An 18342-nucleotide genomic window follows, 5' to 3' on the forward strand; every position below is an offset into this window, starting at 1 on the left:
TGAGTAATATTTCACTCTCGCAGTGAAAGTGAGAAGTAGGGCTATTTTAGTACTCCAGAGCACCCCAACAGACTATTACTTTCACACTATTTCACTTACAGGTGTAGGACCCTGTCAGGTTGTTCTGGAACACAGTACACATCCCAAAATAGAAATAACTGCCTTTCTGCTGGTGTGCCTGCATGTTGGAGTGTGATCTATAATTAATACATAAAATACATATAAAAACAAACCTGGTATAAGAATGTTTCGCTGTCTTTAATTAAAAATCAAATGAATAGACAACTAAAAATCTTCATGGACTTACAGTTTATTTTGAGTGAAAATCGTCTGCCATACTGAGTAGCTTATCATGAAAGTATGAGTTTTAAAATACTCATTAAGGAGAATGATGAAATTTTTAAACGTGCAAAATTGCATTTTGCTCCTGGAGAAATATCTGGATCCTCCTATAGCCAATCAAACTACTTAGGGAGATAACTTTTGGCATAAACACACATTAAAAAAACCCCACAGAATCAGAATGACATATCAACAATAAAGTACTTTTCAGCGATTGTTCTGCATATTTAAATAGCTTTGTTCTTAAATGGCACCTTGCTGTTTTATGGTGGCTGGAAACCTCCAGATCTTGACAAGTGAGTAAGGGTTCCAAGAGATCAAATGTTCTTCTGGGAAGCTTGACCACAGTTGAATGGTAAATAGGGACAATTAATACCTGTGCCTCTGTTTCCTCCTCTGTTCTTCTCTCTGATAATGAAAATGTGAACTTTACTGCTTTTATTTTGTTTTATGCTTTGTCACTGCTTTGATGCTCATTTTACATAATCTCATAATCTCTAACTAGTCTTCTCATATTACCTAAAATAGCATCTGGTCTATACTCCAGCTTTGTGGTATTTTACTTTGTCATCTGTCACTGTGTGAGTCTCCTTGCTGCTTTCGTTCAAGGTCAGGGATTGTAGAGACATCCTCTGAATGCTGGCACAGGCCAGCATTCCAATAGATTTTATCCCACTCTCGGTGACATTGCTGTGACCTGGCAGTTTGTAATCTGTGGTGGTGGTGTTCATGGACCCCTTCAGGTTACCACACTCTCACAGTGCACACACTGGCACAGATTGGAGTCCGGAGCTCGTGGTCCTTCCTCTGCTTATGGACCCCGGCTGTGGAAGCTTTTGTAAAGACAAGAAAGTAGCTTATTATAATTATGCACTGTCGTCGCTGTCGCTTTATGTGCACCTCCGTCTAAGAGCTTCTGCACAGGCTGCATCCCTTTCAGTTTCTGTGTGTGTACAGGTTTGTGTGTGTGGACTTTAACCTTCTGGTCTGCCTCTTTTGAAAACTTTCCCCGATACTTATTATGCGGAGCCCTGGTGGTGGAGGGGTTCTGTGTTGGCTGTGACTCACAGAGTTACAGTCTCAGAGACTCACAGGGGCAGGTCCCCCGTGCTACTGGGTTACTGTGAGGAGTCATCCACTCGTTGACAGTGAGTCCATTTTATAACACACACAAAAGCTGGTGGGTTATTAGGGAAATTTAGCCATATCTTTGTTTTGTTTGTTCAGCTTACGGCACCTTTTAGTATTCTATCAGTTAGGGTTTGGAGTTGCAAGCCACAGAAGCAAATTCCAGCTGTATTATCCAGAACAAATTTAGTGCAGGGTTCAAAGGTAGCGCATTGGGTCAAAAGAAAGTCTAAATAGCTGGGCTTTGGAAATAGAGTAGTAACTAAAGGGTTCTGTGAAATACAGAGAGGCAGCCAGAGTCGAGCTACAGAACTCTCAGATCCAGTTGCTGACATAGCCCCCACCCAGCTCCTGTCACCAAGACAGGACATACATTTCAATGATCTTCCTTCCCTTCTTTGCTCTACTCCACGGGCATCCACAGACCTCGAAGGGAGCATGGGGTTGTCTGAGGACAGGGGGCACGCCCATCCTCTCTTACCAGAGAGAGTGGCAAGTGTGCCTGTAGTATTGTGTCCCTCTCCTTGCTCTCTTATAAAAGTCCGTATTGAATTATTGCCCCCATTGAAAAGTGCTGTTTAAATGTCGGAAAGCCAAACACTGACATATTTTGGTATCAATTGTTCAAGGCACATTTTATCGTGATAGAAAGAAATAATGTTTTAAACCTGTTTCAACCTTCCTGCCATACAGTCAGGAAAAAAAAATCAATGCCTGAATTTATTTATCATTTCTCAAACTAGTCGTGCAAGTAGATGACATCCTCATAGCAGAGTCACTGCGTGCAACATGAGGCCTGGTCTCACTGTAGAAAGCATTGTTCGTGGTGTGCTCATGAGCGAGTCTTCCCTTTTACTCATGAACTGAATTCTGACTTTGTTCAACGTCTCACCTTCACCTACTCTAGGCAGCCATATCCTGCTAAGGACTGGATTCTGCCTTTTGCAAGATCCAAATGGTACTGCTTAGTGCATCAGAAGCATGTTTTAGCTAGGTTGGTTAAATTATATACTAAATAATCCTAATATGTATAATTCATGACATCATAAAATTCTGATAAAGGAGAAATTTGAGGTATTGGCTGCAGGATCTGAAGCAAAGGTCTCTTGAGTCTTTAACATCTGATGGAAGGAACAATTCTGTCTCTGCCGACTGTGATATCTGAATCTTGTGCTTGGGCCTCAGCTGCTAAGAGCCCAAACTGGAGGAAAGATTCCACTAAGGGGGCTCAGTGAAGTGCTCCGGAGGGAGGGGCTGCACCTCTACTGTAATCTTCCTTTTCTTAGAGGACGGGACACGTTTTTATCACTTTGAAAGTCATCCTGGGGAAAAAATAAAGAAAAGTCAACATAGGGTAAATTTTCGTTTTACTTTCAGCTAAACACATCTAAAGTACGTCATGCATCTTTGGTTTTTATTGAATGGTCCCTCTGTAACCTGAGGGATAGACTACTCATGCAGCTAATCTGCTGCCCTAACACACGGAAAGACTCATTAATAAGAGAGTAAGCATTCCATAACTATTTGCATGTAAACCTTGAAAGATAATAGGCCTTTACTTCCTCAGCTCAACATTTTACTTTCCCTCTGGCCTTTCTTAGTCCCACTGGCTTTTATATATGAAACGTTATGAACTGTACTACTTGTTAGCCAAAAGTGGAAAACCAAAAATGGTATTATATTCAATCATTCAAAATCTTTTGATATGGAACTGCATATGTATTAATGTAAATTATATATAACAAATAAACACTGAGAAAAATGAGTTTGAGTATTTGAGCGAATCTGGTGTGAATAGTAAGGAGCACTGTTGGTGTGTGAGCTGCTAATCTCAAGGTCAGTTGTTCAAACCCAACAGCCACAGAAGAAAGATGAGCCTGTGCATGCCTGTCCAGATGTGGTTGGGAAAGCCTATACAGAGTTGCTATGAGTCAGAATGAACTCAGTGGCACTGGGTTTGGTTTTCTTGCTTTTATCAGTGTAATAAATCTTTTACTTCATTGCAAATTAGTAATAGAAAAGCATATTGACTAAGGAACCTCAGAAAACACACGCAGATTGAGCATTTATTGCGTACTATATTGGGAACACAGTTTGGTTAAACAGTGATAAGACAAAACAACCAGGTCCATACCTTACACAATAGAGCCCTGGTGGTATATTCGATCACTTATTGAACTGCTAAGTGCAAGGTTAATAGTTCAAAAGTACCAGCTGCTCTATATGATTTCTGCTCCTGTAAAGATTTATAACTTTAGACACCCAAAGGGGGCAATTCTACTTTGTGGTATACATCATAATCAATTGGATACCAGTACCATTTTGTTTTTGACCTTATGGCGAGAGGCGCTAGTCCTGCAGTGGGGAAGTGTTCTGTGCTAACCAAAAGCAAAGTAGTTTTAACCAAACATGGCAGATCTCTGTAAAACAAAAGAAGCAAAATTCTAGGAAATGCTACCGGAAGTGTGACTCCCTCCTACAGGACGACCATGCAGTGGAAACAGCTGGATGCCAATGGTTTGGGTGGGATTTACTTAGGGAGTTTTTAGATTATGTGGGCAGTTAAATTAATGAGCAGGCAATTGAAACACACAGTAATATGTCTTCTGATAGGGTACAAGGTACTTGGCTCAGAATTAGAAAGGAGGCAGAAGTGGGCAAAGATTCTCAGGGAAAATGCATTAAAATTGAGACTTGACTATTAAAGTGAATTTGCACAGTAAAGGAGAAAGGTAAAGTTTGAGTGGAGAACTAGGAAATAGAGAAAATATTGTATTAGGCATCTTCAAATAAAGTAGCTAATCTGAGACTGGGCAACAAGTGCTAAGAGGCTTGAGGAAGTACAGCGGGGCTAGTCCATGAGGGAGCTCAAGGTGTAGTGTTTTCTGAGCACACCGTATTGGCTGGCTAGCACAGTGGTGTGTGGTAGGGTTGAAAGAGAGAAGAAGCAGTGGCAGGCGCTGTGTCCAGGTGAGAAGCTGTAATGTGTAGCGTGGCACCTTAGAGGAAGATTCAGGATATCAGAGCAGTAATGTGACGGGAAGGACAGGAAGGCGTGAAAGATGACTCTTTGGTTCACATTCATCATTGGGGAAAAGCCCTCAAGAAGAGACAGTTTGGGGGAGGAGAGTGAGTTTAGCTTTCTTTGAATATGACCCTTAATTATCTTTGGGGAATCTAGTGGATATTGGGCTGTAGACATATGTATGGGGTTTGGATATGGACCAGGGTCTGTGATTTCAAATTTCCTGATATCTTAAATGATTATATTACCTATCCCAATGTTATGTGAATTAAGTGAAGGAATATAAAGCAATTCAGTGTTAAGAGAGGCAAATGACATTATAGTTTTTTATGTGAAACATTCCTTAATTATTAGTGATGCTACCCTTTGGTTGGTTATGTAATTCAGTTTCCTATTCAGTAGCCTGAGCTTATTAAGAAGATAATTGTAGCTAATATCACCTCAATCACTATTGGTGGTGTAGTAGTTACGTGTGGGACTGTGATCCACATGGCTGGCAGTTCAAACCCACCAGCAGGTACATGGGAGGAAGACAGGGCTATCTACTCCCGCAAACAGTTACAGTTCAGAAACCCTCGGAGGGTCACTATGAGTCAGCATTGACTTGATGGCAGAGAGGTTTGGGTTATATAATATTGAACCTTCCTTTTAACTACATTTTAAAGTAGTTCACTTCACTTTTAACTACTATGCATGTTGGCTTTCCCATAGGTAGATATATCAGAATATGCTTTCGGTTAATACCTTTTTAACTTGTAATCAGTTTATATTGCTAGATAGGTCTCATAAGTATATTCAACTAATCATCTTCATTATTTTCAACTTCTTTCATTTCTGAAATATCTAGTATAGACAGCCCATCACTGTTCTTACAGTGGATGTCAAAGCATTATACTTTATACATTTATATTGTAATGTCATATCTAATGTTGGATTTTCATATATGTGTCTATATTTATTAATAAATTTCTTATCCAATCATTGTCATATTCATTTACTGGTAGGTTAGAATAGAACTTAAAGTCGTTCGATGTAAACATGCACCAACCATTGGAATTGCTTTGGCTTTGTAATTTTTGGTCCAAGACTTTCACAGCTTCAGTCACAGGGACCTACTCAAATTGCATCTTGTTATTTACATTTTTTTCTCAACGACCTTTTGCCCATCACTGTTCCTCCATTCCCACGAAACCTTCCTGGTCTATACTAAGTGCATTATACAATTCATGGAAATAAAAGAATAAATAGATGATATGGTTTTTAATAGGCATGATCCTCACATTTTCTTTGTAATTCTCCAAAGACTAAGAATATATTTCCATATGTATATCGTTGTTGTATAAGAGAAAGGCTGGGATAAATAAAGAATATGTGTTTGGGGAGGAAAGACAGTTGAAATCTGAAGAATTCCAATGCCATGAATATTGAAGCTGATGGGATTCCAACAAAAACATACCATTTCTATCCTGAATATCCAGCCTGGCATATGAAGACCCCCTTCTTAATCCTGACTGATTGCCATTTCAGCTTGTTAGAAACAAATTGGAGCCTTATACAGAATTGGGAGAGTAAAAAAGACATTGAGCTAATGATCAAAATCAAGCTAAGATCCAACCGATCTCATGGTAGACTGACTGTAGATATTCTGATCCACCCCAAGGGGAAACCTGTATTCCTGCATCGGTCCTTTCCAGATCCATCGGTGTCCCTTTGCTGCCTCTCTTTTATTATCCCAATACCTCTGCATAAACAGAACTCAACAATAATAGTTCTCATTTAAATAGATGTTTCACATACATTTATAAGTTTCAATGTCCATTGTTTTTCAGTGTATTCAAGAGATTCCCCCAAGATACACACACAAACAAATTAAAAGCAAAATTTCTAATAATTTTAACACCTAATCAGAAAATGATTTAAATCTTAGTCCCAGGGTTCAAATAGAGAGTGCTTCATATAGCTCTCCTACCCAAAGCTAAACTCCAGGTTCAGATTAGTTCTTTGGAGATCTAAATTCGCAGTAAAGTTGTCCAGAGCATCTTGATGAGAAATCTGTCATTGCTAAGTCAGTGTGGATGTTGCTTCTCCAGGCGTCTGATTAAGTGGGAGGTGCCATCTGAACATGTGAGTTGCCCACAAAAGCTCAATCTGTCACAGGTGCTACAATTTGTATTTCAGAAAATATGCTTCTACAACTTTAATTATCTCCAAAGCATCCCACTTTACATAAAGTTCTCAATGGAGTCAGCATTTTTCCCCCAGTTTCAGAACTGGCATGTAAATTAAGCATTTGCCTGTTACCTCCAAGTTCTAGGGCTGAAAGGATCTCAAATGAGACACTTTGCTTAACATCATCTATGTTCTTCTCCTTCTCCCACTTCGACATCGGAAAACTAAGTGCCCAGTCGTCATAACTGAGGACGCATTCACCGCGATGCATCCATGCCTCCCAGAGAGGAGGAAGGCTTAAATTAGAAAGAGAGTGTGTAGGTTTAACTAATAGTTGGGAATTCCTAAATTAAAAAAATATTAGACCAGGATAAAATTTCTTTTTAATAATACTTTTTCATCAAGTCAATGAAAAGCAATGTTTATCTCTGTGATAATTGGCACCTTCGCACTAGAAAGCCTGTGACAACAGTCCTCTTTGGGCAAAGTGATACCTCTTACCTGTTTGACTAACAGAAGGCCATTGGGACTCATTTACACTGGCTACGTAGACAAAAATCAGCCAGTCCCACTTGACCAAATCTTTCTTAGTTAGGCCTTCTGATAAGGGTCACACAAAACCACACATTGCTTTCATTTTATACTCTTCCATGGAATCTGAACTCGAAAGACATCCACCGCAGTAAAGATTTGTTATTGTCAGAGTTGTTCTTATCCCATGAAATATTTTTTTAGATTCCAGTCTAAAATCCTGATGGGCAAGGTTTCCCAAAATATTACACTGGGGAGGTAATTTAATTAAAAAAACCAAGGTTGACATGATAAATGAAGGGATGTTTTTTGACCCCCCCAAATCTATAAATGATTCAACTCTCAAAAATAATTTTTAAAGATTAAAGTTATTTGATACTTAATTAGAAAATATGCTATGCTTAAGTTTTTTTGAATAGTTTAAAATTTAATTCTTATAAACCTTTATGAGTATTTCTCTTTGTATCAATATAAGCACAGCAAATAGAATTGTTTATTTGATTTGAGAAATGATTATATTAACTGGTAATTGCTTAGCAGTTAAATTGTAATTCAAATCTTATTTTCTTTGTAGGATTATTTAACCATTCATAAGTATGGCAACGCAGCCAGAAATGATCTCTGGAATGCCTTCTCAGAGGTAAAGTATAGGAAGAAAAAGAACCCAAACCATTGGTAACTTTTATTGACGCTGACAGTATGTTTTCATTTTGAGCTTTTATTTCCTTTGTCGCATATTATTTATAAATGTATAGTAATGAGCTATATAAAATGTAATAAAAATACAATGGGATTTAAATGTACTTAATGTTATTGATGCCTTTCATACTTTAAAAAGATAATAATTATGGAATACAATTTTAATATATTTGGGAAGTGAGTCATGCTAAAGTGAGAAATACTGCAAGTTTTTAAGGAAATATGTTTTCTTGTGTGCATGACAAATATTTAAATATACCAACTAGACACACTGGGGATATTTAATGATGCTGCATGTATTTACTTTACCAGTAAAATGTATTTTATTCTCCATTATGTAAAAAAAATTAATGCTAATGAAACTTCCATATATATATGCATGAAGCCTAACTTAAGGTGAGAAAATTAATTTTAGTAACACATTATATTAGCTTCACTGATCTTGAAATGTTTCATATTTAGGTAAATATTAAAGGTAAAAGTGAAAATGATTTAATATAATTATATGTATAATTCATGCTTATAAAGCTCATTTATCCAATTTGGGTTCTAAAGGCTTTGAAGAGGAATGGAAAATATGTAAATATACAAGAAGTCATGGATCAGTGGACGCTCCAGAAGGGCTATCCTGTTATCACCATCTTGGGAAATGCAACAGCCGAAAAGAGGGTAACCATTACCCAGCAATGCTTCATTTATGATATAAGTGCTAAGACCAAAACCTTTGAACATCGAAACAGCAGGTACCACTGACTCTCTTTTAATTTAACATGAATATAGGAACTTTTCTTTTTTCCATTCACCTTTTAATTTTAATATTTTAAGATAATTTTGACAACATAATTCTGAAATATAAGTTAAGACTCTTTTTATTTCTTTATTTCCATATGGTATTTTTGATTCCTTTTACTGCCGATACCTTACATATTTTAACCCCTGATTGATGAGCACACTTATGGTATTTCATTGAAGACTATTTTAAATTATTCTAATCATTTTAAATGTGAGATATGATATTTTACTTTTTGTTATAATATTTTTTAATCATCTTTAAGAAAGTTAAGGTGTGTTGTGAATTGAATGGGATCAATCTAGAAAACCAAATCAAAAGTATTTAGATAATAAATATTATCCTAGTTAACAAAACTCAAAATCTAAATAAATACCTTAAGGTGATCTTAAGTAGAAGTGGCAATATGAAAATATATTCTCTTTCCCTCAAATGTGGTGTTTAAAACTATAGAAAACACACCTGAATTTTGATTTGCTATAAATTTAACATTGGGGAACCCATTTAATTTCTTAAAATTCAGAATATAAACATTCTATCCAATTTTTCTAGTTTATTTTTACTACTTTGTTTCAGTAAAGACTGAGTCAATGTAAGAAAGTACACTTCAAATCAGGCAGTTTTTAAATTTATATATAGAATGCCCTGGTAAGGGATTGGAGGGGTGAAGGGAGGACAAGTATAGAGATCAAAAGTAATAAGTAAATAGAAGTGCTCATATTAGTTTACTCATGCTGTGTCCTATCACCTTGGGAAATTAGGATGCTGGACTTCATCATCCATTATTATGTAGGATTGGTGGGGAATATTTTAAACTTACATGAATGGATAGCATCTCCAAGTTAGCTTGATGTGAATAAAAGTGTTAGGGAGATTCATGAACATTTTCTGGTGGCTGATATTGGAACTCCATTTAAGAAAACATGAAGTCTTCACTGTTGTATTGAGATAAATACTGGTACAGCAGCTATACTATACAATACGATACGATACTATAGTATACGATACGATACTATAGGTGTAGGAAGGAGCTGGGCTCCACAGCAGTTAGAATGGAAAGATTGGCCCTGGGTTCTGACCCAGCCATGCTGCCGGGGACAGACTTGCAGGTCTGCTGCCATACAGATGAAAACCCAATTCTGCGCCATCAGGTTGATGGCGACTCATAGCCCCCCTAAACACAGGGTTGAACTAGCCTGGGAGTTTCTGAGACTGTGGCTGGGGCTGGGAGTAGGACCCCCTTCTTTCTCCAGCGGAAGAGCTGGAGGCTTCAAACTGCTGACTTTGCAGTTTGTTCTACTCTCGTCAAGATGGGGGCACATGGAGGTTAAAGGCTCAAGTAGAGAGAGGCCTTCACCAGGTATGAGGAGTTGCCTTTTGCAATTAAACTCCTCGAACACGCAGAATAACACTCCTCCCTTCACCCTGTCGGGATCTGCCTGTCACTGCTTCGTCCCCTTCTCTGGGTCCCCACAGCTGTCAAAGGCTGCCCTGATCACCCACCGTCTGGCCCCAGGCGAAACACGCTTCGGCATGGACCACGAAGTACACAAAAACGACTTGACTGTGGCGAAGCCAGATTGGGGCCATGCCTTTGAGAATGAACAGTCTGACACAGGCCTCCCCGATGCAGAAAAACAGAAAGGACACCCAGATGACAGAACAAATATTGAACAAAAATACTCTGCCAGCCCATAACCTGCATCAGAGGTGTCAGCCAGGAGCCTGGCTCTTCACGGGGGAAAGTCTCTCAGCATGAGTAAGCAGTTTTAGCACAGAGCGCTTAGCTTCTGCTGGCATTATAAAACCACCTGGATGGTTCTGAATCTGAGAAATTGGTATATAAAAATGTTGAGGAAAATTAAAATCCCCTTGGTGGCGTAGTGTTAAAGTGCTCAGCCGCCAGCAAAGATGGCATGTCGAAGCTGCCAGCCACTCCCTGGCAGAAAGGGGGAGCAGTGTGCTCCCATTAAGACAGCAGACCGGGACAACCCTAAGGCAGTTGTACCCCGACCTGTTGGAGGACCATGCGTCAGAATCCATTTAATGGCAAACAGAGCAAAAAAAATATATACATGACATTCTATTATTTAAAATAATTTTCCTAGTAGGACAGAATCCATCTCTAGATGAGAATTTACTATTCCCCACTTAGATTATTGCTTAATTTATATTAATGTTCAGTTAAAGCTTGAAAATCAAGTCTGTGTGCTCCTTGTACAAGCCTTCCGAGGTCTCTAGAAGAGACATTGCTGACGTGCTAAAATAAATGTTTCCCACGGCTCTCGACTTTTCAGCTACTGACTTGGATCGTTCATTGGAGGGGCAACTGGGAACTCACAGACAATATTTGAGATTAAAGGGTTTTATTTAAGGAAGTTTACAGGTTACATACAATCAAGGTGAAAAATACATAGGACATGGTTGTCCTGTCAGGAGAAGTCACCAAGTTCTCTTCCAGGTGATAACAAAGACCCAGCAAGCATGGCACTCCTGTGTAAGGTTCAGTCCAAAGCACTTAGCTCCAGCTCTGTGCATCAGCAAACCCAGTTAAGTGGCCAAAGGCCCCCCACTCTACAGGTCAGCCGTAGGTCCCAAAGCACCCAGCTTTACTGATCATGACTTTCGCTTTGCCATGACTGTTCTGTGGGACAATTATCATTACCTCTTACCTGGAACATTTTAAATGTGTAATGTAATTATTTTTCCATATGTAATAAATGTACATCCTAGCTGTTAAGTAGAGGAAAAATGAATCTTTGCTATTTCTAACAATTGCATATATTTAGTAATGTGTTTAAGTGCATAAAATCCTTGGTAGGACTTTGGTACACAGGAAGTTGTGAATTTTCGTAGTTTGTTTTTCCTTCATTTCATTATAAATTTAATACATTTCACTGTTAACTAATACCACCTGAAGCATGGGGCACCTCCTGGGAGTCTTGGGCGACAGGGCATTCTGTATGTCCGCACACTCACCCTTTCCTTATGGGCCCCGCCTGCAGCAGTCTCCGGAGGGTTTCCCTGTGTGCATCAATGCTTCGTGAATGTTAGTAGCAACTCCTGGGTGTGATTTTTCTCATTCCACTTTTTAAAATGTACCAATTCTTTTCCATGTTAGTACAATCAGAATTCTTAAGAACTACTGAAGAAAGGGATATATTTTTTGAAAATTTTCTATTGTTACTTAAAATATGATATCCATATGATCAGTTAAACAGAAACAACAAGAACATAATCTAACTACACACATTAATTTTTTCTAATCACTTTTTAAAATATTACATACTACTAGAGTCTTAGACTTATTTAGAGGGTCTTTAGATGTTTTTAGTCGTATATATTGTTTGCTTTTTAATTAATATCTGTTTGGCTTCACAATTTAGATCATCAATTCAATGTGGAAGATATACACCTATAAAGTCTTGTTCATAAAGTTAGTCTATGTCTTACAGAGAAATTGATTTGGTCTTTCATTTTACTTATACTCCACCCAGTTCCTTTCGGTCTAATTACAGAGAGTAATTAATTGAATGTCTCCAATATCTATTGTTTGCAAGTACACACAAAAAATAAACTTGTGTTTTAAATTGAAAATTAGATCCAGCATTTAGATTAGATCCAGGTACTATTGCCTCTTAACTTATTTTTCCAATTAACCAAAATAGATTAATTATCTTTGGTGAGGGATGCTGTTTAAAAAATAATAAAATAATCTGGCTGTGATGTTCCCACGGTGTGTCCATTGTCATATATTTATCACATGTTTTTCATTGCATGCGTCGAGGCCTCTCTTAAGGAACATAAATTGTTTTGTTCACTAACTTCTATCCAAAGAACCAGGTTAGGCAACAATAAATTGGTTCTTTCATGATGGATTATGTGGAGTCAATTACAGTGTAACAGGGTACCTTCACATGGTTGGCACTCAGAAATGTTTCTCTGATTAAGTTCAGCTTATCATTTAAAATTCAGAATGTCAAGGATGGCCTTTTGACTTTTGACTTTGGGGATAGCAGTTGTTATGACATAATGAATTTTCCTCTTTTCCATCTGACATATTACTCTTGATGAATTCCCATGTATTAATTGTGAGTGTGAGAAATGAACTCTGTGACACGTAAAACAATTATGTGTCGAGGGACCGATTCAGCACTGCTCTTCCCAAATCTCCAGAAAGACGCCCATTTTATGATCAGTCACTCGGCGTCTCCCCTGGTTCTCAGTTCTTCAGTCGCTCTCCAGTTATGAAGCTGACACAGTATAGCTTCTTATATCACAAACAAAATATATGACTTTAATACTCATTGCTCGCTTGTTGTGAAGTCTTGCCAATGACACAATGATAAAAGCAAACTAAAACAACAAGACAGGCCCACGTCAGCAAGTCCATTCTGACTCGTCATGACCCTGCATAGGGTTACTGACCCTGTAAACGTGTACAGTTGCTGATTGCCCCACTTTCCTCCCGTGGGACAGTTCTTAGCTTTGAACGTCCAGCTGTTTAGCAATAGCACAATGATTAGTTGAAGGAATCAGGTTATATTTCAAGAAAATAAAATATAATGCTTGAACGCAATGTAAAATCATCTATCATTAACTGGTTAGCCTTTCAGATTAAATAGATACTTTATGTAAACATATAGGCCTTGATTTTTATTACTATAAAAGGCAAACCTTATCAAATGTTTCTCTTTTATAACTCTGACCCACATTTGAACATTAAGTATCGGTGGTGCTTGGCCAATCCATTTGGAAATTTCATTTAAATCAGCAGGACATTAGGTGTGCCCTGTCGGGTGCATTGTGTTTATATGGATTTTAGGGGGATCTTGTCAGTCTTGTTTTATTCTCTTTGCCTGAATCACCTTATGTGTGCCATATTAACCTTATGGAAATATAATAAAATATCTCTCTGAACAGTTATAAAATAAATAAGGAGAAATTGGTGAAATGTGAATACATAAAATCACTAGTGTTTAATATTAAAACAATAGAAATGAATTATTTTAAGATTCAAATCAATATATACTGTAGTATTTAGCCACTTTTAACTCCTAATGCAAACATTTTGGGTTTTTTTGGCAAAGTATATTATTAGGAGATCTCTTCTACATTGACAGAAAACTTCTGAGTGCACAGTCTTCTTGGTGAGATAGAAACAATGAATTAGAATCTACTTTGATGTCTGAGTGCTTTTTTTATTGTTGTTTTTGGTAGCTTCCCTAAAAAGCATTAATAAAAATCCCTCTGAAGATGCATGTTTTTCAAATGAACACCAATTTGTATTTTTAAAGCTACTCTTCTATTTTGCAGCTACCTGTGGCAGATTCCATTAACCATTGTGGTAGGAAATAGAAGCCATGTGTCTTCAGAAGCAATTATTTGGGTGTCTAACAAATCAGGTAAGATATATATTCTCCCCTGTGGACAATTGGTTTCAGATAATTGTTCAGCAACTTAACCTCTGGTTTCTGGGGTTATAAAAATGTGCATAAAGACAAACTAGAAAGAGAAGATGGAAGAATGATAATCACCTCTACAAGATAAGAAAGCATAAGAGGATCTCTTCGGTATAATTTCTGACTCATCCAATTTCACCCTGCCTATATAATTCTTGTTTATTCGTTCCTTTCATGGTGAAGAGAAAACATTTAAATGCTTTTGTAGATCTCATCGTAGCTGTTTTAAACTGTATAATTTCATAATCACACATTTAATTAAAATGTAAGCAGAACTCCCATTAGAGCAGTGTCTCACAAACTGAAACTGAGGCAACAGTTTTAATCCCATTCCACTGTCTTTGCATTTTCAGACTATCTCTTTTAGAGACCAGAGAAGCAATATCCTTCATGGGATTAGATAATTATAATTATTGGATTTGAAGGGAGAGGATTAGAGTTGTCCTCAAAGTGCACCCTTTGGGGGTCAAACCTCAAGGTGCAGGGAGAAGAGCCAGTTCATTGTCTTTCTACCCACAGACCCAGTGCTATCAAATAGATTCCAACTCCCAGCAGTCCTCGGACACGGGAGCACTGCCCCTTAGGGTGTCCCAGGCTGTACCTGCACGCACAGGACACCGGTGTCCTCTTTCACCCGCAGAGGAGCTGTGAGACTGAACCAGGGACGCTTAGTTAGCAGCTGTTGCTCTTTGACCCCAGCACCACCAGGGCTCCTTATTGTCTGTGTAAATGGCGCCAAACAGGAGAGGGGCCTATTTGCAATCACTCACAGAAGAGTACTTGAGTCCCTTCTAAGTCCTTCATGGACAGCAGGGTCCACATGAGGGTTCCTTTTGCTCCGCTTCCCAGCGAGTTGGAGAAAAGGCGATGATCATCTTCTATTAACACTTCAGTGGCACTAAGAAGGTCACATTTTTCTACCTTTTTCCCCTTGCTGCTTTCACCAATGCTGTTAGTGTATTTTAATTCTTTATGCTATAAACATCATTTTGAGCATATATCTTTTGTTTTAAGTAAATAAACAAATGTTTGTTTCATTTCATACATGGCACAGTTAAGTACTCAAAATAGATGCATGGCTACATATAGGCAAAATGTACTGAATCCAGAATGTAATCTGACTATCAGAAACATAAACACTTGTAATTCCCAGGGGTGAAGGTTACTCATAATTTCGTGTTAATGTAATTTTAATATGAAACTGCATATTATAAAGAGTTACAATTCCATTCACGTTTATTGTATATAAGACATTCACATGTAATGTGGTGGTACATTGAAATGCTGACTGTAACATTTATTGGTTTCTTCTCCTTTAAAATAACTCATTACAATTTGTTCTTTTAATTGCTTTGAGTTAGCGTTTATTTCGTGATTCTGAATTCACACTTACTATCTTATTTTCCTTTATAATTCTCTTTTATCCCCATGAAGCACCTTTACTTGAATACATAATATGTTATTACATGGTGAATGAAACTAGGGAGTTGTAATTGTCCAACGATTTGAATTATGCCATCCCTCCATACATTTCTTAGAAACATGAGACATAATAATCTTCAGAAATAAACTACGACATATCCCTTTGAAATGTAGAGTGGAAATGAGAAAGTTAAAGAAATGTAGAAGTACTTACTGATTATATATTTGAATCAGCCTAAACACTCAGCTTAGAAGGTGAGGGCTATAGGGAGTCTGTTCTTACTGGAAACCTGCTGGAGAAGGTATTTCCTCTTTATCCTTTACTTTCTCCTTTTTGGGAAGACCATAAGCCTTCCCTTGACCAATACAGGTTGTACTTGAGAGATTGCTTCATCTTGAGTTATTAATCAGGATAATGACAGTCCATTCTTTCAACATGTTTGCCTTAAATATCACCAATGTTAATATGAAGAACTGCTATGAACAACTGCACAGGTATACGCTTTAAAACTCTAGGGGATGCTATTTATGAAGGGGGTATTGTGAGTGGCACATCCCCACCCCACAGTCAGGCACTGCACACATATCAGAGTGTAAGGTGTCCTTTTGTTTCAATCCCAGCAGTGTTCTCTATTTGACATGAACATGGTAACACTTAATACTTAAGGTTGCTCAATACCGTCAAGTGTTTACTCAATAGCAAGTAAGTTTTCCACATGTCACTTGAAGGCCTTATAAATGCTTTATAAATGCACAAATTGGGGTGACCGATTCCCAGTGAAGCTAAAAATAAAAGTCATCTTTCTAGTTTGCCTTTTTCAGTGTCATTTTACCTATGCACCATCTTCTCTTGAAGTCCTGAACTTCGATGAGGCCTAGTAAAAACCTGACACCACACTATAATTAGGTAAAAAGAAAAGATTGGTTAACCTCAACTTCTTTTATATGTTATCTCCTATTTTATTCAAAACAAACAACTAATGTACATGAAAAGTATCTGCATTAAGCCAGGGAGAAAAACGCATTGGTCAATTGTTATAAACACATGTAAAAAAATGCCAAATTTTAATGACAACAACCAGATCAATGTTTTGTAATTTTTCATGATCAGTAAAGATTTTATTTCACATATATTCACACAAGGCCATAGTTAATTATAAAGTTTAAATTTGATTATCATCATCATATTTTCTTGAGAGTTAAATTTTTGAAGCCCTTTGGATAAATATATAATTATTTCTAAAGATGACATAAAACGCTACCTAAAGTATTAAGTCAATTTTTAAGTTATTAGAAACAGCCAAAATTTTTTCTCTCTTTCATTTTCACTGAGAAAATACCAACAATCTAGGCATTATAAATGTAATAGCTTGCATATTTACTGGATATTTGCTTACCCAAGAGTGGAAGGCAATACATTCAGTTACATTTTAGGAAAGAACACAGTCAGAATAAAGTAGACACTGGCTCTGAAAGGTCAGTAAACACTAAACTAGTGCTGAAGTGCTCTCACCTTTGCCTTCAGCATTGGCTTACTTGAGACTCAGAAGCCCTTAGAAGCAATATGATTTTAATCCCCATCTTCTAAATGAGTTTATTACAATTTGATGGTAACTTGGATCAAGTCCGTTGGCAAATTAGGTAAAGAGCTAGGTCTAGGGCTGTGATTTTCTTCTGTTATTTTTAATACTTCTCTCATGAGCACACCCTTATTTACCGTGGATAAAATTGTAAAGTTTTGTTAGGCTGTCTGGGCGATCTCTTAGTTATGTAACACTTTGTCATTGGGTGTATGCCAGTGACTCTTAAAGAGCTACAGAACATTATCTCATTTAATTCTCTTACAAGTTTAGGGAGGAAGTCCACCTAAGTTATCACAGAGTTTATTGTGTATTTCCAGTTTTGTTATCCTGGTTGACATTTCTTCTCATCTGCAGCCAGCCAAGTTTGTAAAGAATATATCACCTTCTTCTTTTGGTCCTGGGGTGTGTGTGTTGGGTGTGTGTGTTGGGTGTGTGTTGGGTGTGTGGTGGTGGTAAATGAATGATAAGAACTAAAATATTTTAAAGTATTAACTGCTCTGTGTTTTGATATGGCCTAAGACTTGTGTCATTTTGGGAACATTCCAAATAGAAATTTTAATTATTATTACCGACCCTCAAAATATAGCTTCCATAATTTTTTATGGTTCTCATCATGCACTGTACATCACGAGGCCATGGAAAAAGAACACTTTAAAATTCATTGCTTGCCATTAGTTAATTTGAAGAATATTTTAGGGATATAATTAACAAGAACTGAAAAGGTATTTAAGAATGTATTACTATATCTTGCCAGGGATTATTTCTCTACAGATTTCACTTATACCAGAGACATAAAAATATTCACGAACAGTAATAACCTTCAGGTTTTAGTTATCAGTTTAATAATGGCAAACTTAAAAGCAGGAGATGGCTGCCTTTTATTTCCTTTCCTTCTTTTTTACTGACCAGACTACATAAAAGGGGTAAGAATTGCTTTTATCATTTATACATACATATTATTTTAATTTGAGTATAGATTTAAATTTTTGAATAAAATTGATTTAAAAACAAGAGCCAATTATATCACATGAGATTTATATAAAAGATGAGCATGAAATAACTTTTAAATTATATTTAATAATTATAAATCATGACAATTTGAAACCTGTAAAACCCTAAATTATATGATCAGATATGAGGCTTGAATTTTAAATATTATCACCTATAAAGTGACTACTTAAGGAGTGGGGA

At 37.2% G+C, this 18342-nt stretch overlaps 1 protein-coding gene across 5 annotated transcripts in view; it reads left to right on the forward strand.

The window, feature by feature from the left end:
* Positions 1-18342, forward strand: part of LOC142436721 (thyrotropin-releasing hormone-degrading ectoenzyme-like) — a 353287-nt gene that overhangs the window by 206384 nt on the left and 128561 nt on the right. For all 5 annotated transcript variants that reach the window (XM_075540204.1, XM_075540202.1, XM_075540205.1 and 2 more), the window contains 3 exons: positions 7770-7835; positions 8450-8637; positions 14001-14089. In XM_075540204.1, the coding sequence (XP_075396319.1) occupies positions 7770-7835; positions 8450-8637; positions 14001-14089 (343 nt within the window). The remainder of the gene's footprint in view (positions 1-7769; positions 7836-8449; positions 8638-14000; positions 14090-18342) is intronic.

Source organism: Tenrec ecaudatus, unplaced genomic scaffold (assembly GCF_050624435.1).
Source record: "Tenrec ecaudatus isolate mTenEca1 unplaced genomic scaffold, mTenEca1.hap1 Scaffold_549, whole genome shotgun sequence".
Classification (NCBI taxonomy): Eukaryota; Metazoa; Chordata; class Mammalia; order Afrosoricida; family Tenrecidae; genus Tenrec; species Tenrec ecaudatus.